Source organism: Amphiura filiformis, chromosome 4 (genome assembly GCF_039555335.1).
Source record: "Amphiura filiformis chromosome 4, Afil_fr2py, whole genome shotgun sequence".
NCBI lineage: Eukaryota > Metazoa > Echinodermata > Ophiuroidea > Amphilepidida > Amphiuridae > Amphiura > Amphiura filiformis.
This window is the reverse complement of record NC_092631.1, coordinates 27,215,505-27,238,716: the sequence shown is the minus strand read 5'-3', so window position 1 is coordinate 27,238,716 and position 23,212 is coordinate 27,215,505. Positions and strand designations below refer to the sequence as shown.

Genomic DNA, 23,212 nt, shown 5'->3' with positions numbered 1-23,212 from the left:
GATTTAACAAAAAATAATTTTTGTCATTGATTGAAATTGTGTCTGACAATCATTTTGGAGTTAAAACTACAATTTTTACTCAAAGGCTCTTTGATTTCTTCAAGTAATTTTGATAATGATAGAGTGAATCCCCTGGCCCTCTATAATTACGCAAAAATGGTCCGGTAACCTTAATCACTGTAAAATGGATTTCCTTGTAAAATTGATGAATCTGCACTTTTTCTTTCATATCTTATTGTATTTGCACCTTCACTGATTTCATCTTGAGGGACTTTTGTGCTTGATGAATTGTGAAAATCACAGGCATGAGAATGATCATTCATGAATAAACCTGAAGTGTTTAATATTAAAATTCAAAAAATCAAAATTATTTGATATCAGAAGGACGTTCTTCGTATTCAGAATGCAATTCGATATGTCTGATGTGCTCTAATGTCCCACACTATATACTGTCCAAACTTTCATACCCCATCCCTTAAGCTTATCTCTTATATTTTTATTGACTAGATTTTTGTTGACAATTGATCTTTGTTTGTCCACAATAAAATTGCTTTGTAAACTATATAGAGGTTATCCACCTTCACTCATGTGTGACTTCTAACAAAAGGCGCTGATTCCCATAGTATTCCTCATTCAAACCAATTCAATGCACGACCTCGGAGTTACCTGCATGACTTTGGCGGGCTATTTTGAAACAGTGATGGTTGCACATGCAGGGACTTCTTTTGAAAGTCCTAAACAAGGTATAGCAGTCTTTGATAGGATATGCAGCTTATAGAACACGGATAACCTCTATTGTCAACAACAGCCTTGCAATTATCATAATGATGAAGAAAGACATTTAACAAAACTAATAAACACCATCGTACAATTTGTTATGACAAATTATAAATTTAAGAAAAATCAAGTGCACTTGTCATTATTTGCACTTCTCACCGTTTCAAAGTTGAGTAGAGAATCCACAGCCTTTTGCTTGCATGAGTTGTCCTTCAGATTCATCTCACGACGGTACTTGGTTCTCCATTCAGTCACAGCAATGGTAGCACCTGCAGTTTGGAGATATTAATACTGTATAGTGAGATATTTTCGCTAGGATTATTTTTCGCAATTTTATCAATTCTGGACAGTTTAGTGGGTGTTAAATTCACGTTTCCAAGCATATACACATTAAGTACTATGAGTAATAAATATTTTTGCAGGGTTAAAATTCGCGGCTTCCTGTTCGACCGTGAAAAGCGCACAAAATTAAACCCCGCAAATTTAAATTAGAATTAGAATTCATGGCAAGAATGAGAGCTACAGAGCCTCGCTGGCAGTTGAGATTGGATTAAGCACTTCCTTTCTCTTGACCCAAAGGCTGTCAGTAAAATGGTTCACAAGATTGTTGGGAGTGGCCTTCTTTTCCTTGTTCATTTTATGGAAAATATATACTAATCTATTTTTACAGAAATGTTATAATATGGCTTTAATTTAAAAATCTTAATAGTCTTGGATTATCCATTCCATCTGATATAACTCTGTTCGTATCTCAAGGGGGCTTTTGCCTAATGCAGTGTGCTGTGAGCTTTCCTGCTCTTTGAGTCTCAGCAGAAAAATGGGAGGTGTTTAATAGTAAATGGACTACCACTTTGGGAATTGGTAGGCAATACCTCTACAGCGGTGGCACCAGGAATTTTTTGGAGAGAGGGAGTGAATTTCAGAAGGCAAAATCAACCAATTTTGTGCCAAAAAAAAGGTGCAAACGTGGAAATTTCTTAATTTTGGGTTAAAAAAAAAACTGGGGAGAAAAGAGTTCTGACTGGGGTTATTCCCCATGCCCCACTGTTGTGCCACCACTGTATCTCACCTTGATGCATGTTGTCAAAAATGTGTGAATTTTTTTTTTTTATAATAACAAATATGCAAATTATACCTAAACAGTGTAGCCAGAGATTCCGACTGTGGCCTACTTATCCTAGAATATCTGAAGTCAATCTGTCTATCCATTCAAGAGATACAGAATCTGGACGGATGGTATTATGGACAGATGGACGTTGAACCAGGGATGCAAATTGTGCGGGAGTGGGGAGCACCGCTCCTAGGAAATGAGAGTCAAAAATGAGGAAATAATGCCTTGGGAAGAAACAAGAAAGAGAGGAAAAAGGAGGGAGAGAGAAGAAAAAGAAAGGGGAGAGAAAGGGGGAAAGAAAAGAAGAGGAGTGACTGAGTGAGGTGCAAGGTAATAGAGGAGGGCTGTGAGGCAGTGAAGCTATTAAATGGAAGTGCAAAATTTGGAGGAATCCACATTATTGTTCAAGAAATAAGAGCAAAAAAAGAGGAAGGTGTTGGTGTTAGAATATGGAAATGGGATATGAGGAAATTTACAATTCATCACCATATGAGGTAATGAGGTATTCAATGCAATTTAACAGGAAAAAAGGAAGTTGGATGAAGGCAGGTGGAAACAGGGCACATATCTTAGGAAATTTACAGAGAGGCGGCAATCATATCTGAGGAAATTTATAGAGAGGCAGCAATGAGGATTTTATGGGAACAAAAGTCATGAAGGAATTCAGTTTATTAATACTAATGCCACTGAGATGAGGACAAACTGAAAATATTGAGGAAATTTAAAAAGAAGAACCATAAAGCACTAAACAAGTTGTGCTCCCTCTGACAAAAAATGAAAAAGGAAATGGGGTAAAGGAAAATAAAAGGGGAAAGGAGCCTCTGTCCCACCAAATTGACCCCCAACTAGTGTAAAATACCAAGCTCAAAGATTTACCATAGAGTCGCGCTAAAAATACACGCTATGTTAACATTCTCATCTTTTGAAGTGCAGAATAAAGCTATTTTATGCCTGTATGATTGAGGAAATCTTGAGCCTACCTTGCTCCTGAGGAAGAAATCACAATTTGCACCCCTGCGTTGAACATTGCAAAAACAGTATGATTCATGATGGAGGCATACAAATTAATGCAGGGGGCTGAGTAGAAACACTCTATAATCAAGAAACACTCTATAATCAAGAAACACTCTATAATCAAGAAACACTCTATAATCAAGAAACACTCACCTAGATATAGAACCATAGCCACAAAGACAATGAGCCCAAACCATGCATTAAAAGCAGTGATGAAGTACACAATGGCTATGATGATATCAAAAATTGTTGGAAGGATGTTGAATACGATGTAACTGTTGAAAAAAGAAAGAGTGAGGGACTGGTAACACTGGTAACAATTGATAAAGTTCTAGGCATTATTTGTGGTTAGCAAAGTTGCCTTGAAGTAAACTATTTGCGACTTGAGGCTGGTGCATTGCTAGCAACTTTTGATTGATATATTGGCAGTCTCTTTTCTGATCAAGCAACAGAAATATGTCATAAAATATGCTACGCACTTATGATTGCTATGATACAGGTATTAGACTTCAGTACCGATATAAGCTTCTCAGGGCTCAATTTTCATGGAGTCCACAATTGCCTGCCCTGTGCCTTTTCAGTTTTGGCCTTGGTGCCCCAGATCTTGGTCAACTACCAAGGCATTCTTTATCACTTGTTGGCCCTGGACACACTGTTTACGCTGGAAGTCGGACATCGTACATATGTAACTCATATCGGCGTGATATTTTAATAAAGCTTAAAAGCTTATCTATCAACATTTTTCAGCATTTTTTAGATACATTACCAGTGTCGACATGTGTCGATTGTTGTATTTTTTCCCCAACGAAGTTTTGAATTAGAAATCATGTGTCGATAACACCTCTACTTTACACTTGCTCTTACCTGAGCAGACTGTTGATACTAGTTGTGCCCCTATCCATCATACGCAATACTTCACCCGTTTTCCTGTTCAGATGCCAGCCAAGGGACAAACTGAAACACAAATGATGACAAGATTAAACTAAAAAAAAGTGCAGTGATTTATAGTGCGCTACGCACAGGCACAATGCCTAGAGACGTTGATCCACAAACCTCAGCACACTTTACTATGTGAACTGAATTCTGAAACATAATGTTAGTAGTCTTTTCATGCTTGAGAATATACTGTTTCTGTTCCATGCCCATGCCCCAAAGCCCCACCCAGCAATTTCTAAACTTGGACTCTGATATTATTAAAGGATGACTCCGGCAATCACAACATTATGCCTTATATGTTAGAAAAACAATTATCAAGCACAAAGCATATAATTTTATTTGAAACAAACTCATCATGACCATAAAAACGAACAAGAGCACCAATGGCGCTGTGGCTCTACGCTTTTTTTGTGGGTAAGCAATTGTTCTTGGAGTCGAATGCGCAACAGGTTGGTAGGTCAAAATGACCTTCCCAAAATGTTGATTCAAATGTTGACTGTACCCACCAAGTTTCATGTCCATCCGACAGTTTTTAGTAATTTGACCTCAGATGACCCCTGATGACCCCAAAATGACCTTCCCAAAATTTGACTCCAAATGTTGACTGTACCCACCAAGTTTCATGCCCATCGACAGTTTTAGTAATTTGACCTCAGATGACCCCTAGGTGACCCGGATGACCTCAAAATGACCTTCCCAAAATTTGACTCCAAATGTTGACTGTACCCACCTAGTTTCATGCCCATACAACAATTTTAGTATCTTCCCAAAATTTGACTTTAAATGTTGACTGTACCCACCAAGTTTCATGCCCATACTGAGTTTTTAGTAATTTGACCTCAGATGACCCCTGGGTGACCCGGATGACCTTCGGAAATTTGACTCAAATGTTGACTGTACCCACAGTTTCATGCCCCTACAACAGTTTTTGCAAATTTGACCTCAGATGACCCCTGGATGACCTCAGGTGACCTTGACCCACTAACCAATACAAACTTATGCTGGGGTCAAGATGCACCCAGTACCAGGGATCTATACGATGATTTTGTTTTTTGGGTGGATCACCGCATAGGCATTTTACACAATAAAATACACATAACCCACACACAACGCAATTGAATAACAGACCGGTACTGCACAGTGCCGCTGGTTACCAGTTGTTCTCATTTAGGCCTATGTAATCAGCAATTGGAGCCTACAAAATGTGGTGCATTTATAGTGTACGGTACTATTATGTGATATCGGGAATTGACACAAATTTTACGGTAACAAAATCAGTCATACCCAGAAAGGATAAAATTCGAATTGAGAAAATATTGTATGTCTGACTTGTTGTACCGTAGGCTAAAGATGCATCCACCCACCAAGTTTGAGGAACATGCTTCCCCTACTATGCTAGTGCTCTGACGATAACACTCCGATCGCCATGCAATCTAAGTTTTGTAGGCCAGTGGGACAACGGAATCACTACGTGAACGAACGAGCTACTACTACGTACACTAGTCTCTGAGAAAAGAGGCAGACACAGACAAACAAACAGATTCTAGTGAATTAAATAGTGATGATCAGTTGTATGTAGCAACTACAAATTTCGAACGTTTGTCAGGGGGTCAAACCCCCTCCATTTATATTTCCCCCACACTTTTTAGACAGACACCCTTTTTATCAAAAATTGAACCCCCACCCTTATGCAGTGTTTGTGACCAAAGCTTACAGCATTACTTTATCAAATTCGGAAGACTGAACATCGGCGCTATCGCCGTTTTATACAGTCACTTCCGGGTCCATTTTATCACTATCTGCTGAGACTATTATAGTCTCAGCTATCTGCGCCATCACTAATCCATTTCAGAATCCAAATTGATGCAGAATTTATCCTCATCTATCAAACACTCATGATTTTCTTATTCATCTGAAACATTTGCGACTTAATATTGGCAAAACTGCAATCATCTTTCGAAAAGATACGACTTTAGATTGTTTACAGCATTACTTTAATATCAAATTCGGAAGACTGAACATCGGCGCCCGCCGTTTCATACAGTCACTTCCGGGTCCATTTTATCATTATCTGCGCCATCAATCCATTTCAGAATCCGAATTGATGCAGAATTTATCTTCATCTATCAAATACTCATGATTTTCTTATTCATCTGAAACATTTGCGACAAATTAAATGTTGGCAAAACTGCATCACTGCAACTGCATCGAAAAGATACGACTTTAGATTGTTTATCGAAGTAACACATGGGCAAATGGTAGAATGCTGAGATACCTGTGAGATCCTGAATACATGAATACGTCAGTCTATACTCTCCCCGGGATACTCTCTACACGGCCGCTGTGGTTCGGATCGCTCCACTTCTATTTATTTATTTATTTATTTATTCGAACATACGCTTTTGAACCAGCGGCACACGCCTACCCGTCGGTGCGTTCATACACAAAATTACAAAAATTACACATGTAGGCCCTACTGGAGTAAAATTTACAAACGTGATTACATAAACATGATTAAGGAGAATAAGAAAATAATTAGAACACACCCCTTTTTATATATCCCTGTAAAATACCACACCAAATAAACATAGCAATATAAACGACTAAAATGCATTTAAATCATCCACACCTAAGAACCACGCATACTCAAGTTATGTATCCGCGCAAACACCTCGCCCCCAGCACACAATGCATGCATACAAACAACAGCACATTATAGAAATAGAACAAAACAAGTGTGAGCGAGCGGGCCAAAGCGGCTGATGTAGAGACTGAAAATTATATTCATTCATAAAACTCACGGTAGCGTCGATTCTACTACAGGTGACGTCGTATGAATTGAAAACATCAGCAAATTAATTTTTGACATTTTCTTTCCAGATTTATGAAGAAAATATGAATGTTTTTCAACAGATCATCAAATTACTTTATTATATTTTTTTTTCAATTGGTAGCGTTACCCCTACGCTTTATAATTATATATTGCTCACACGCTTTTTAGAAACCCACCTTTTACAGATTTTCAGAATTCCCAACCCACGCTGTAGAAAGCGTGCCAGACAAACAATGATAATGAATAGCCAGATGTGACCTTCGCTGTCGAGACGTTGTTTTCAGGGTTGTCAAACCCGCGATTTGGTAACCCAATTAGGCGACTTTTGAAGATTTTCCCAGGGACAATTTCCTGCCCCATAGAATACAAAGGGTAAAGAAAAAAATTGGGCGATTTTTCTTTTATTTGACCTGCGATTCGGGCTGAATTTTTTTGGCAACCATGGTTATTTAGCGTTCATTTAATTAAATTACTACGCCGCTGGTCTCTAAATATTTTGAAGTGTTGTCCCATGGTAACAAAACTCCCGAGAACTCAATAAACAATCTGGACAAAGGAATCATCCAATCACGTTTCTATCCATGTGAGATCACCGCAATGATAAAAGGTCACTTTCCCAAAGAAAAATAGTGCAATCCGTCAATTCCCGCCATGATCTCACAACTTAAATTACTCAGACCAAAATAATCTCTAGCGCATACAGGGAACCAAGCAAAACGATAGAAATGACTTGTTTCTCATGACGACTTTTGACTTTTCTCACTTCAAAATAAGTAATTTCCCCACCCCAAATTCACTTCTAAAGGAGTGCAATCGATTGCTAAATAACTAAGCAAACCTTGGAACGTAATTTCAAAGCCAAATATCATAAACAAAAGAAACCTTAGCATAAAAAGCAAGAACGCAAGTGGCCAAAATATGTAGCAAAAATACAGTCCTCACTGACTACAATGACTAAGGCTCACTAGCTACGCTAAGAGCCAATAAAAACAGCCAGCTCTCAACACGCGATATTCAAAATTCCCGCGCCAAAATTGTCTAGTGCAATGACGTCACGGTTACTTGTGCTCAATTGTTGTCAGCCTTCATTGTATTACTAGGATGTCACTGCACTGGACAATTCCGGCGCCCGGGAATTTTGAATATTGCATGTTGAGAGACGGCTGTATTAATTCGTTTTAATGGTCAATATGAAATTGTTTCAAATAAAATCAGGTGATTTGTGCTTGATAATTAATGTTCTATCATATAAGGCATAATGTTGTGATTGCCGGAGACATCCTCTAATTACCCACCCAAAATGTTATGTTAAATTTACCTGCACAATATCCTTTTGCCAAAATATTCCAAATATGTTGGCTAAAAACCCTTTTATAATATTAGGGTGCATTATATTACAATTTTTGTTTACATTTTCATGTCCTTGTGTTTTATGCACCTAAAAAAGCAGAATTTAATAATAATTAACTAATGGAAGCCGCCAATATCAAGCATCAAGAGATCAAGCAAAATGAGTTGTTTGTAAAGGAAGATCAAAATTCAGTTTTTAATTTCATTGTATGCCGCTTTTTAGATCTTCATTTCAATGAAAACTCCATCACAATTGGAATTTAAGTGTTGCTCAGAACAATAAAATATAAAAGAAGTTGAATACTATTATTGGCTGTATCTCAAAATCAATATTAGCGACAAATGACTTTAAGGGCTCATATTGAAATACCCTACCACGCTTTCACACAGAAAGAAGGCAGGATTCCCCTCGCTAAGCGCGAGCCTCAGGAAAGCTCGGTCATAAAGCGGATGGATTATATGCATCAGTGATATACCCTGCCTTTTGAAGTGGTCTGGTGACAAGGATTATAATAAAAGTTTATCAAAGACTGGCAATTTTATTGATTGTTGAACTAATTGAACTAATCGGCTCATCGCACAACCCAGGAAAGCGCGCTCCTAATTTAAGTGGCTAATTGTAGTGTTATAATCACACAGGATTTTAACAAAAGAAGGCTAGCACAGAAAAGCTGCAGGATGGCACACACCTTCCTGTGTAAGGGAATTTCAATATGAGCCCTTATTTAGCTTGATCACATCACATATAAACACCTGGATAAAGTCTTCATTTTCAAATTAACAATTGAATAAACTGTGCATTGTACTGACACTTGAGAAAGTCTGCATGGGCCCATTGCGGGCGGGCAAGCAAGCTTGACCACGCTTAGCAATTTCGACCACATGCATCGATTTGATTTGCAACTTTTGAAAATGCACCAAATTTCATATACTGGTATCAATCTTTGTCAGTTTAAAGTGTTTGGTAGCAAATTTGGTATCAAGATTCTGCACACGACCTTATCAATCAAATTGTTACATTTTCCCAAGAGGGGGGGGGGCGTTTATTCAAGGTCAATTTTAGAACGATAAAAAACGCTAAAATGATGAAATATGAACTAGAAACACTGACTTCTGGCTCACTTCCGGGTTTCCAATCCAGATTTTCGCCAATTATTGACGCTATTATCGACCATGTGGGGAACTTGGTAAGCTTACTACACAAGATGGCATGGAAATATCGGCATTTTTAAACAACAAAAAAAAAAAAAGTGGTGGGGGCGTTTATTTGAGGGGGGGGGGGCGACTATTTGACGAAATACGGTATGTAATAATGGAATGGAAAATAGAAACACCAACAGAAACACCAACATCTGAAAACAAACCAGAAATACCTGTTTAGATTTTAGAGATGAATAATTTATTACCTATGAAGGTGAGAGAAGAGTCGCACCATGATGCCTTTTGTTGTGTACTGCTGAACTCTAATCCATGTGAATGTACGCAAGTTGTTGAGTAAACTTGTACCTGTGATGAGGATGGAGTAGAATGGTTGGATAAATCGTTGTCTGCATCATACACAGTACTGCCGTATCTCAAAAAGCTGCCTTGTGTATTTTTATTATCACTGCTGTATTGTTATTATATTTTTCCACATGCTTCTTTCTTTTATTAATGGGCATGATTTGTAATATTGTGACAATAAAACCTCAAAATTAATATCAGTGACACTAATAAAAAAAAAAGTCACACAAGGCAGCCTTTTGAGATAAGACAATTATGTGATGCAGACGACAAAATGAGGTATAATGTACAAAATAAAAGATCATTCATTACTGAATTTGTTTTGAGAAGTAGAGATGGGCTATTCCAGTTGAAATCCATATTCCCCCTATGGAAGACAGGACCTTAATCTTCCACACAAGGAGTGTGAATTTCAAATGGGGTTAACCTGAATGGGTGATTCCATTTGGAATCTACACCCCCTGTGTGGAAGATTAAGGTCATGTCTTCAATAGGGGTTGTGGAATTCAACTGGAATAGCCAATGATATTAATCAGTCCTTTTTGCATCTTCTTCCCCTTCTAACTTGGGAGAAATAACCACCTTGTAAATAAGCCAAAGGGAAGAACCAGGCTACACTTATCTAAGGCAAAAAAAAAAAAGTTGTTTGCTTGTCCTCGTCCGACCGACCGTCTTGGCAGTCCCGACCGTAGAACTTTTTTTTTTTTTTTTTTGAAAAAAGGGTTTTTTTACCATTTTCCCAAAAGATTCATGAATTTTTCGTCTGAAAAACTGAAGATATAAAATAAATGTTGTAAAATACCATTTCCTGCATGTTTTTCCCTGTCCAGTCGAACCTGGCTAGGGGTTCGATATTTCGTATTATCACCCTCAGTGTCTACACAAAAACATTGTTGAACTTAGAAATGCAGTATTTTACATGTCAAATAAAGTAGGGTTTACTTTGAATTTGTCTTTGGTGGAAATTCTGTGGTCAGTGAGTGTTTTACCCAGGTGTTTTACATACAAAAAGTACTTCACATTATTATACTTTTGGTACTTGGAAAAAAAAATTTTTTCCCGACTAACCAACCCATACAACTTCTGAAAGTGATCTATGGACAAGCAAACAATTTTTTTTTGGCCTAAGCTGCAGCCCTCGAATTAACCCACGGCACCGACGGCATATTGCCGTGGGTGCCCACCCCCATTGCCGCAATGCCCTCAAAATATGTCCTTTACCGACGGCAGTCACTTGCCGTGCCCCTAAATGAAGTTGCCGTGGGTGCCAGCTAGCCGGCCAGCCCTGCCCCTTCATTATAAAATCAATAACAAGTACTGGTTAAATCCCCGCAAAATTGTGGAAAATTAGATCGAAAATATTGAACACGATCGCTATTTTGAGCATAGTTTGTTGTGAATTAATATTCATTACCCCTACGTAAGCGTACATATTCAGCCAATCACATCGGCTTTTATACATTATCTGGTTGCTAGAAATCACTTCATTTTCTCGATTGGTCAGAGAAACACCTTCAGCGTACCATCGACCAATCAGAAACGCTGTTAGTAACTAAACAGCTAAGCTTCCTCGACCTCGTGTCATGAACAAAATCTGAGCGCTGGGCAAATCAGTTAATCTCTCGATTAGCAAACATTGACTTCCCATTGCAAACCGATAGCGATACCCTTCCGGTATCGTCTTATCTTGTACATGTGAGCCCATCTCTAAATATGTTTTGCACGAAATAGTTTTTATCCCGGCGAATTCGATCAATATTATTACCAAAGTTACAGCTGTTTCATCGCTGTTTCGAGTCAGTTTTGCAGCTCAGAACTAGGGATCGCAAAATTTAAGTAAATTAAACTGTTGATATTTGATTGCTTGCTTATTTTTAAAGCAGGTTTTTTAAGCAATCAGGTTAGTTTTAGTGTAAAGTTGAGAGTCGAATTTTACTTTGGTGTCGAATTCAGCTGACGGCAATTCGCTTTTGAAAAATTGCCTTGGTGCCCTTCTCAAATTTTCAACAGTTGCCTTTATGCCCTTTTGAAATATTACAAATTGCCGTGCTGCCTTGCCTATTCAGTGAAAATCCAAGGCAATTATCAACTTGCCCTAAAAAAGTTGCCGTGCCCCTTCAGATCCTTAATTCGAGGGCTGCTAAGCTGGCTATGCTCCTGGCCCCTAACCCCACATCCATCCCACATACAGACCCCCTCAATACCCAGGGCCGGATTTACCATAGGGCCAGATGGGCCCGGGCCCAGGGCCCCCACATTTTTGGGGCCCCAAAATTGCCCTGTGCAGTGTGAATCTTCCATTTTATCTTCCACAGTGGATGGTAAAATTCAAATTGAATAGTCATGGAATGCTGAAGGGTCTAACAATACGAAATCTTACAAACTACGGAGTGTACCGGACAGGGGACTGGATTCAGTACATTGTGCTAAAGCGACCCAACAATTTTTTTCCAGGAAGATGTCGGCGTTGAGCAGGAAAACCTCTCATGTGTCATTGGCCCCTGAACATGGTTAAAGCATAACCTCCTATGTAACCGGTTGGCCATTTTGGTTTTAAACATGTTCAGGGGCCACAAACACATAGGAGGTTTTTCCTGCCCAACGATGATGTGCAAACAAACAAACAAACACTTACCAGTGCCGCCTCCTTGAGCAAATTTGGCCAACACATAATAACCAATCAGCGCAGCTGGAAACACTACTTTTTCACCATCTTGTGGCGTCAAAGCATTGACTGTAAGCAAAAATAACAATGATAAAACATAAGTCACTTTGTAATTAATAAAACTAAAACTAAATTGCAAAATAAAATAATTGATTGATAGGGAATTTTGTAGCTACATATTTTGATACCTCATTTGGCACGATGATACTTCATTCACCCACGTTATACGCATTTGAATTACAAAAGGGTAGTTTCAAAAGTGACTAATTTGGATTCCTCCTGCAGAGTGATTTCCGCCGCCTTTTGTGACAGGATTATTATAGTGTGACAGATTACCAATCATTCATCAAACCAGAATAAGTTCTGAAATAAAGTCGCAACATGCAAAATGCAGTATCAAAAAGTAAAAATTTCTCCATCTATCAACCACTTTATTAGTTACGGTACATCGTCTTTAAAAAAAATTAATTTTTTTTGTTTGCTTTAAGATTCTTTTATGCACATATGATACATGAAAATCAAAACACTCAAGGATATGAAAATAATCATCTCGATACTTACTGATGTCTTTATACAGCATTGGCACGAACACGTTGATTACTCTACCGGCTGCTAGGATCGACAAGCAGATCACCACACGTATCTGGAGTAAATACTGACCCTTTGGCCACACGTACGGCCAAATCAGAGAGCACTTGTGGAAGAAATCTGCCCAAGCTGACTCGGTGAGGGCATCTCTGCTGTTGGGATCTTCATTTAACAGGGGCTGTAAAAAAAGTAAAAACCAAAACATTGTTTCAATGCAAAAATATTAATTTGATAAAATAACCATCCCAACATACATATACTTGACATCATCATGCATAAGAAGAGAACTCCATCGCCAAAAGGTGTCAAATTTGTTGCTGCTCCAGCCATTAGGTTTACACACAAGCTCATACGGTTGATTATAGCTTCAATCTTTTTACAGTGTACACTCTTCAAAATAATGTTTATACATGTATTACATTTTGGAGTATGCTATAATCAAGAAGGTTGGAACAGGAAGTGCACACTAAGCTGATTCTGTAATTCAGAACAGAATGCATGGTCTGATGCGACACATGACACAATTTAATACAATCTACCCATAGTTCATAGTGAGAACAAACTTTGACTGATTGGAAATTCCTGTGATTTGATTTTACAACACTTGCACTTCTAAAGGTAGGTCCAAACAACCTCATGGTCGATATCCAGACCAAACAATTGGTGAGCTAAATTTGAAAAGCTTTTTTTCCAAATTGTACAAGTTTAATTTGTGGCCATTGAAATATTGCGTGAATCCAACCATGATATCCCACAATGCACCCTGTTCTGAACCCCCAAACTCGCTTTGATTAATCAAGTGCATTTCTTGCATTGAACCACATACATGTATACAATTTTATAATATTCAATTGATTAACTTGTTTCAAACCTGATTTTTTGGCACATTTGTAATCATATTTACATGTCTCAACTTACACCCAAATGCAATCAGCCAAGTTAGTTGTGTTTGCCAGGTCCATAGAGCAATTTTGATATGTCATATTCAAACATACATGTAGAACTCCACATTAAAACAGCGAATACTTTACCTTGTTATTTTGGCTAAAATGGACAGTTTTAAACCTTTCCTGACAGTTAAAACTACTATTTTATTATTTCAGAATTTTGAGTTAAGTATAACAAAATTTAAATTTGATAGAACTTGTACATTATGGCTTAATTTAATTTGGTATTTACCCTTTTCCTAATACTCACCACCCTTTGTTCTCCATCGCCTTCATTTACCAGCAACATGTAACTCTTCTTCGGCAGTCCCGGCGCCCTCAACCCTACCACAAACAAGAACAACGTCAACACGTAACGAGACAGCCACAATCCAAACTCTATCTTGTGAGTTTCACTGTCTAATTTCCACCACCAATGAGGGCTCTTCCACGAAATAAACGCAAGGTTCTCATGCAGAAACGCAGCTGACCAAAACAGAAGAATGATGGTGCCGTGACCACGAGCGTGTCGGGATAGGAAGGTCCAGGATCTTTCCATGTATATTATAAACACAGAGAGGATGTAAGTTGCTATGTAGAAACATGTACTAAGCTCTATGTAGCCGTAAATTTCTTCATCACCTATCGTTGCAAGCAAGATGATACGTGCGATGTACTGTACGATCATTAGTATCGTTACAGCTATTTGAATACGAGACCACAATGGACCGGGTTTGAAGCGGTCTTCGATTTGAACGGATCTTTTCCAGAAGAGAAGGATTTGGATGCTTCCGAGAATGAGCATGACAAATGCTTGAAAGGAGGCAAACAGTGTTTCTAGAAAGCATCTGGACAGACCGTTGTCAATCCAGATATTTGCCATGGTGGTGTTGGAAGGGCAATATGGTGCGACTGCCATCTTGTAGATCTATCAGTGGGGTTCTGGTCTGTGTAGAATTTCACTTGATAATCTATAGTTTAAAAGAATAGAAAATGTATTAGAACCGAGGGTGTGATTTCACAGGTACTTGTGTGCCCAGGTATGGTTAAGGGCGGGTACCCGGGTAACATTATTGTGTAAAGGGTGACAGACTGACAGAGTTGACCATTTGAAAGGAATAACTTACTTCAAAGTGGATGAATTTATAATGCCTGGCAAAGTAGCCCCAACCCCATGGGTAACTTTGTCACCCCATTTGGAGCACATGGTGCCCCAATACTGTTCATGCTTGATATACCAGTATGTCTCCTGTTTACTAAATAGGGAGTTTTCCACGACGAATAGTTCTGCGACGGTAAAACACCAAACGTTGTTGTCATTGCCACGACAGATGTCAGACTCCTTATTGTAGAATTTGGACAACGATGAAATACAAAATCGATGACGACAAATTTGGTGCTTAATCGTCACAGAACAGTCTGTTGTGGATATCGAAACTCCCTATTATCCACTTGTGACAATACTTGTCCACACTTAAAAATGTCGGACCAAAATATTTTTGCTCTACATTGTAAGTTGACAAGATGGAACTCACAATGCGTATGATGCATATATCATGTACAACATGTACATGTATATGGCGGAATCAACAATGTGTATGATGTGTTTTAAAAGCACACATATACTACACAGCTTAGATGAAGGATTTGGAGTTGATGTTATCTACCTTGATTACTCAAAAGCCTTTGACACAGTCCCTCACAAAAGGCTTTTGTCAAAGCTGAGAGCCTATTGTATCTCCGGCAAAATCCTTGAATGGATTGCAGCTTTCCTCCAAGACAGGAAACAACAAGTTGGAGTAAGGAAAGGCTTGTCAGAGTGGGCTGATGTCCTAAGCGGCGTACCGCAGGGCTCAGTATTGGGACCAATCCTTTTCGTCCTGTACGTCAATGATCTGCCAGAAGTGGTATCGTCCAAAACAAAGATGTTTGCTGGTCATGATGGATTTTACTGCAGAGGATCCAGTTTTTCAACGGAGACGGACAATATGCACGAGGTGTTTTTTACCAGATTTTACAAAAATTTCACCGATCCTACGCACACGATTCGTCAGTTCTGTGCATGTGATGTTATGCAGTGGGTGCGTGGGGCAGTGGCAGTGCTAGGAAATTTGCATAATTTTAACTTGGTAGTTTGATTGTGGACACCCTACAAGTTAGTCTGAATAATCAGACCCAGAACAAAATATTAATTTCTGACATGATAGTGTTCTGGGTCTGAACTGTTTCCATTCGAAATCTTGATGCCAAATTGGACAAAAGAAGCACATGGTCCTACTTCACAGTTTTTTAATATCCTATTCATCATGTTCATGTTGCGTGAATCACTCTATTGTGGACCATCCTTTTGATACTTGAGTATTTGGACAAGCGGAACAGTTTTGACAGGCCCTTTGTCTACCACTCTGTTTGTAAATAAACGAGGAGGTCGAAATTGTCCTCCACGGCGAATACGAAAGGCAACGTAATCATTGGTATAGTACGGCACTACCTACATTGTACTAGTATAGGTATGCCAGGCAAACCTTAGTTAACACATTTGCTAGTCAGCGAAATTCGCCTAGACCGGGGACCAAACACAATACATAATTATTTGCATAGAAATTTCAATTTTTTTAAAGAACAGGTCGGTCAAGGAAACCTACATAAATATGTTTTCTATACTTCACTTGACCCAAATATATTATATGATTTTTTATGGTGATGACTGATGAGACACTCACACATGGAATTTTAGAGGGATTTTGATAGCAGTTCCATTAAAAAAAGCTGCTATCATCATGAGACTAAGATCTAGAAACACCCCCGTAATGCTGTTTGGGGGAATTTTGCTAGCAGAATCTTTTTGATGAAAGTCGATCTTTGAAAAGATGTAACTTTGCCACGGAAAGTGCTATGACAAAAAGGTTTTCAGTTTTGGCTTTCTTTACTCAAGGGCTTTAATTTGATATATAAAATGATGCAGTTTGATGGCAAATTTAAATTCACCTGGCATACCTATAGTATAGACAACATATTTCTGGATCTGGATCTGGATGCTGTACTCCGATTTAGCAGGACAAGCCTACATCACATCAGAGGGTTTGACCTATAAATGACCTAATTGTTGGAGTGACTGGGTTTGTTGAGGGCTATGAAATTTGAGTCCAGGAGTTTGACAAGTTCTGTCTTGAAGCTTGTGAGTTTAGTTGAATCCAATATGCCATGGGGCAAGTCATTCCAGGCCTTGGTTGTCCATGGGAAGAAACTTAGTTCCCGGATGCGAGTTCTGGATTGTTGTCGTTGTAGGACAGAGCATGGGTATTTTTAAGTAAACGTTGGGGTTTGGTGAGGTGGTCTTTCCAGTCAATATCAACTAGATTATGTGAAATCTTAAACATCAGGATGAGCCGCGTGATAATGCGACTATTCTCAAGGCTGGTCCACTTCAAATCTTTCAGCATTTCAGTGACGGTCGACTCCCTTGAATAGTCATTCATACACATTCTAGCCGCAGACCGTTGGATCATATTAAGCCTGTGAGAATCTTGTTTTGTAATTGGGTGCCATGCAGCAGAGCCATACTCTAATTTTGGTTGTACCAGGGAGAGGTACAATTTAGATTTAATATCACGGGAGCAGGATTTGAAATTCCTGGTGACAACCCCAAGCCCAATCACCCTTTTGCAGCTTTATGTAGGTTTCCTTGACCAATCTTTTCATTTAAATTTCTATGTAAATATGTATTGTGTTTGGGCCCCGGTCTAGGCCAATTTGGCTGACTAGCAAATGTGTTAACTAAGGTTTGCCTCTCATAAATGCATGCATGTCTGATCCAATCAAGTGATTGTTATGTCACTTGTCAGCAGTACATGAGTAAGCTTATTTACAGCAACACACGTGTACATAAGGGAGCGATCGTTATTTATGGCAGGGGGGAATGGGTAAATTTAGGGGGAACACGAAATTTTTTGTGGTCTTGAGGGGGAACCTGAAATTTTAGTTGAACCAGAAGGGGGATTGTTAAATTTTAAATGGAGAAAAGTGGGAAAACAAGGGGGAACGCGAAAATTTTGAGGCGGACGCGAGGGGGGAACGCGAAATTTGTTGTCGATATTTTTGCCAAAACACCCATTCCCCCCTGCCGTAAATAACGATCGGTCCCTAAAAAGCTGAAAAGTGAAAATATACTTCATACCTTGATTTTCCTGTGACAAAAAATACTCACTTCACATCGAACAACTAGCACTTCCACTATGCGAAAGAAATGCTTGCAATTGCAGAAAACAATACTTTCTGTGCTCTGGAAGTTGAACAAAATCAAAAACGCGAATTCACTCAGTGACCTTCAACTTGCTATACAGAGCCCTGGATACAAATCACACCGCAAAATTGACCTGCTGCCCTCTATTTATCTATTTATTTAGACCGTGGACCAAACACAACATGCTCTGTTGCTCAACATGCTCAAGGATAGGGCCAAAACCACAAACACATCAACCGCATGGATGACTTTGCAAGATTTCAACTAAAACGAAAGAACTAGAAAATCTAGTCAAGGCCACTAAAGTACAATATGTATTGAGTATTGTAAGGAAAATAATAATAAACAAAAAGTAAATGAATACAAAAAATAGCGGTAAATTTAGTTGTTGTTTTTGCCGTTGTTTTTTTGTTTGTTTGTTTGGTTGTTTTTTTACCAACATTTCGGTAAAAATTATTATAAAATTATGTGATACAACATGCATAGGCCTAATGTAATTAATAGGCCTACAATTTAATAATAGGCCTAAGTGTACACTAGGCATCGAAATTGGCAGAGAAAAAGTAAAGTTTCAAGCGCAATGTAGTTTTCAAGTTTTTGCATTGCCAACTTAAGACCATTAATCTTCCCACATACAAGTACAGTAATAATGTGGTTTTACCTGTTCAGTTTGCATTGCCAAAGACCAATCTTCCCATCCACATCAGCAATAATGTAGTTTTATTGCCAAAGACCATTAATCTTCCCACATGCAAGTACAGTAATAATGTAGTTTTACCTGTTTTTGCATTGCCAAAGACCACTAATCTTCCCACATAATAAGTAGGCCTACACTAATAATGTAGTTTTACTGTTTTGCATTAGACCATTAATCTTCCCACACATTATATGTACAGAGGCCTAATAATATAGTTTTACCTGTTTTTGCATTGCCAAAGGCCATTAATCTTTACTTTCCACCTACAGTAATAATTAAGTTTTGTATGCCTGTTATTGCATTGCCAAAGACATTAATAATGTAGTTTTACCAGGTTATGCATTGCCGAAGATCATTAATCTTCCTATAAACATGTGTAGTATAGTAATAAAGTAGTTTTACCAATTTTTACATTGCCAAAGACCATTAATCCTCATACACAAGTACAGTAAAAATGTTGTTTTACAAAGAAACATTGCATTGGTCGGAAATAAATATTATAATAACATTAAAAGGCAAAAAATAAAAAGTTCGCTCGACCATAAAATTCATTGACAAAACGTTTCCACATCATCAGACAAAAGGGCCTATAGGCAATGAAAATAGGCATTTTGGAGAGTGATAAGGTATGTGAGTGCTCTTTCATTATTCTTATATTCATTATTCATTATACCTTGATGTAACTATGTCAAACCATACTAGGGAATGCTTAATAAATCATTTTTATAGACATTTTGCAACAGAGAAAAGATTTGAATTTGTTTTATTTTTTATTCAAGCTTATTCAAATCCCGGGATTCAAATGAAAAGAAATAATAGCAATTTTTGCATAAATCGTCAAATACATGGTATAGTAGGCCTACGTAATCTTTAAATTATTATTTTGACTACATCCTTTACCCTTACAACTAAAAAGAAAAACTGATACACTGCAAAAACGCCAGTGTTATAATGACCGGTTGGACTAAATAGAAGACCGCACCCAGGGGCGTTTTTTTTAAACACTTTTGGTGTTAGGCCTGCTGTTAATGTCACCATCCAGGTGTCAAAAATGACACCAATAATTATAAAAAATAACACCCAAAAGTGTAAAAAATATTAAACACCCCTGGATGTAGGCCCTCTATTGACTCCAACCGGTCATTACTTTTAACACCTGAGTTTTTGTACTGTAGGCCTATGATGATCTGCATGTAAGCTCATGTACAGGGCCATGCATGTCAGACATGATTCATTCCATCTCAACTTTTCAAATTAATTGACTTTTTCATGAACGAAAATTTTGGCCCCCAAAATGAAAAGGTGATGTGAGCGGGTGACGGGAAACTTGCAACGCTTAATTATGCAAAATATTATTAGAATGCACAGGGGTACCGTAAAATGGGGTAAATTTGGGCACTTTTCAGAGTTTTGAAACCACTGCATCCAAACAAAACCAATTATATTTCTAATTAACTCTTTTATGACATTAGGGTTCCCTTCTACACCTTGAAGTTGAAAAAGATTTTTAAATAATTTTGTAAGGGTGCCCTAGGGGTTAAATATAGCATGACCAAAGTTACCCCGCGTTTGGGGCAACTTTGGTCAGAGTAATAATACTATACATTCCATGAAGAAAAAAAATCCAAAAAATTGATCTTCGCTTTATCATGGGTAAGTTCTTGTTTTTTGTGACATTTGACCCTTGTAAAATCAATCAAGCACACATCCTTGCTCTCAAATATCGATTTTTAATTTTACTGAAAAAAAATGTAAAAAAATGCTCATTTTTGGTCAAAAATCCAGAAATTGGCATAAGCGACTATGATTTCTTCCAAATATATTTCTTAACAAATTGACACCAAATATGACTAAAAACAATATTGCTGTACGAAAATATGACCATTAAAAAAATATTACCCCATTTTACGGTACACGTTTTACGTATCGAAAGTAGGGGCATATAAAAATTAATTAATTAATTTTAAAAAAAAGAAAGAAAAAAACACAATTTACCGCTTTTTTTAAAATTTTTCTACACACATTTAAAAAAATGTGTAGAAAAATTTAAAAAAATGCCGATCGACCTTCCTATTTTTTTTTTTTTTTTATGTTACGACAATCAAACATTTTTTTTCTAGGCTTTAGCCTAATTATAAATTGGGACGTGCCCTTAATTTTTAATTGAAGAACGCATGCGTACTAGAAATGGAATTTTAATAGACTCATTTTGTAACTGTTGGGAACGCTAAAATCATTTTGAAAGTGCTTTTGCCATTGCAATGTTTACACGCGTGAGGTATAAAACACTTGTAACGAGGTTAAAAATGTTCAGTTCCCAGTTTCTCATTTCATAGGATACTTGCACGTTAAATGAGCGATTAGAAAGGAAACCAGCGTAGAAACTACGGAAGTCTTTGGTTGTCATTCAGGACGTAATACGGAGAATTTCTGAGGTGAATTACTCATATCGTATCCGATATACCGGCTATTACTGCTAGTTAGTGGAATTCAAAACAAATGCAGATGTACCTGAGTGCCTGGAATACCGGCTGAGAAGAAATCGGCTGCCAAAATGTTTCGATTTTTGTCCAAGCGATTCTCCCGACGCTATAGGCGAGAACATGGGACGGGTCGCCGTGGGGAATACGGTACGGAGGTGCGAGTACCTGCTACCAAAAATAAACACTTTGTGATCTGTCGTGTCATGTTTTTAGATGGAACAGATAAAACATATGAAATACATGTGAGTATTTGCTTCTCTGTAGGCCTAAATATGATGTATTAAAGTGACGATACAGTTTGGAAAAGAGGGTGAAAATTCCGTGAATGTTTTGTTATTATCATGACAGAAGATCATGTCATGATGAGTGGCCTTGAACTTGTTTCATGGTTTTGTAATGCTGAACCAGCTGATGAGTCGGAGGACGGAGTACCCTTGTTCTCTATCCATTATTCCATCATCTATGGATCTTTACTGAGTTGAAGTTACTCGAGAACTCTAGCTTCGAATTTGCACACGATAGTTACGCATTCGATGCTAGCATGCTAGAGTGCGTTGGTATCATTTTTCGGTCGGACAGCGATGCAATTTTTTGCACCGGAGGTTATTTATTCTGTTAATGTTGAAATTTGGATGAAAGTTATTTCGATGAGTCAACTGTGTCTTTTGAGCAAGATTTGCCTATTTTGGAGAGTCTAAAATTTTGCTGAAGTGCAATTTTAGCAACATTTTTGATGCAATCGCCTGTCGTGATCGGCTGTGTTTACTTCTGAACTTCCTTTGCTTTACACGGTGTCATGCTTCGGCGAATCCGACTAAATTTTGAATGCAATGGTCTCTAGCCTTGAATGTGAAACTATCGGTGAGCAAGTTCTTGGCTAGATTTCTTGAGCAAAGTTGAAGGGGAGGGTCATTCATATCAATATGAAAGTGTTAGCCAATATGCACATCCGTGGACATGTTTAAATGCATGTTCATGTGTTTAATCTGTTTATAAATAAAAAATATTAATAAAAATACCGCATTTTTAGGGTAGGCCTACAGACGACGTTTGTATAAAAAATATGATGATTATGATCAGGCTCAGCTGGTATCAATCAGATTTCATAATCATAGTCGCATTTTTGCTACACAATCTATGGTATGCCAGGTGAATTCAAATTTGCCATCAAACTGCATCATTTTATATATCAACTTAAAGCCCTTGAGTAAAGAAAGCCAACACTGAAAACCTTTTTGTCATAGCACTTTCCGTAGCAAAGTTACATCTAGTCAAAGATTGACTTTCATCAAAAAGATTCAGCTAGCAAAATTCCCAAAAAAAACATTTCGGGGGGTGTTTCTAGATCTATCTTAGTCTCATGACGATAGCAGCTTTTTTTAATGGAACTGCTATCAAAATCCATCTGAAATTCCATGTGCGAGTCTCTCATCACCAAAAAAAATCATATATTTGGGTCAAGTGAAGTATAGACAACATTTATGTAGGTTTTCAAGCGGTTCTTTTAAATTTCAATGTAAATTTGTATTGCCGGTTTAGGCCATTTTTGCCGACTAGCAAAAACTGATGTTTCCCTCTCATACCTACAAACTAGGCAAAAATAGTTCACCCTTCGAATGGCAATTTTGCTACTTGTACTTGTAGTTATGCGGACGGTATCATGCAACTACATGTATTTATAATAAAAGCTATGCTATGCCTGGTTGGTATAAAATAAAGTAAAGGTCCAACATTTCACTTGTGCTGTTGGGAATATACTCACTAGTCTCACTTTCCACTCAATATTCAAAACATGACATGTACACTAGTGCCGTCGTTGGCACCGTTTTTTAATGTCGACATGTCGATAAAATTCGTATACCGACGTCGACAGTGTGTCGACATAAAAAAATTCTAAAAATTTTTTTTTTTTTTTTTTTTTTTAATTTTCAAAAAATATTTTTGGCCAGAAAAGCAAGTTATAGGCCCAAAATGACTTGTTATTCAAGGTTGGAAACCAGAGAAATACTGCTACTCAAAAAAAAAAATGCCAATTTTTTTTTACAAAGTTGGATACATTTGTATATTTTAATTACTTTTGCTTCTA

General features: G+C 37.8%; 2 protein-coding genes across 2 annotated transcripts in view; one reads left to right on the top strand and one right to left on the bottom strand.

Annotated features, from left to right (window-relative positions):
• Positions 1 to 18,040, bottom strand: part of LOC140150757 (ATP-binding cassette sub-family B member 6-like) — a 43,074-nt gene extending 25,034 nt beyond the window's left edge. The window contains exons 1-8 of the mRNA XM_072172860.1: positions 17,881 to 18,040; positions 13,975 to 14,674; positions 12,751 to 12,955; positions 12,160 to 12,258; positions 9,428 to 9,527; positions 3,767 to 3,856; positions 3,056 to 3,177; positions 937 to 1,046 (exon numbers count right to left, since the gene is read on the bottom strand). Of these exons, the coding sequence (XP_072028961.1) occupies positions 937 to 1,046; positions 3,056 to 3,177; positions 3,767 to 3,856; positions 9,428 to 9,527; positions 12,160 to 12,258; positions 12,751 to 12,955; positions 13,975 to 14,622 (1,374 nt within the window). The 5' untranslated portion in view covers positions 14,623 to 14,674; positions 17,881 to 18,040. The remainder of the gene's footprint in view (positions 1 to 936; positions 1,047 to 3,055; positions 3,178 to 3,766; positions 3,857 to 9,427; positions 9,528 to 12,159; positions 12,259 to 12,750; positions 12,956 to 13,974; positions 14,675 to 17,880) is intronic.
• Positions 18,041 to 21,014: 2,974 nt separating this feature from the next.
• Positions 21,015 to 23,212, top strand: part of LOC140150094 (uncharacterized) — a 68,545-nt gene continuing 66,347 nt past the window's right edge. Inside the window, exon 1 of the mRNA XM_072172099.1 lies at positions 21,015 to 21,368. Coding sequence (XP_072028200.1) covers positions 21,198 to 21,368 — 171 coding nt within the window. The 5' untranslated portion in view covers positions 21,015 to 21,197. The remainder of the gene's footprint in view (positions 21,369 to 23,212) is intronic.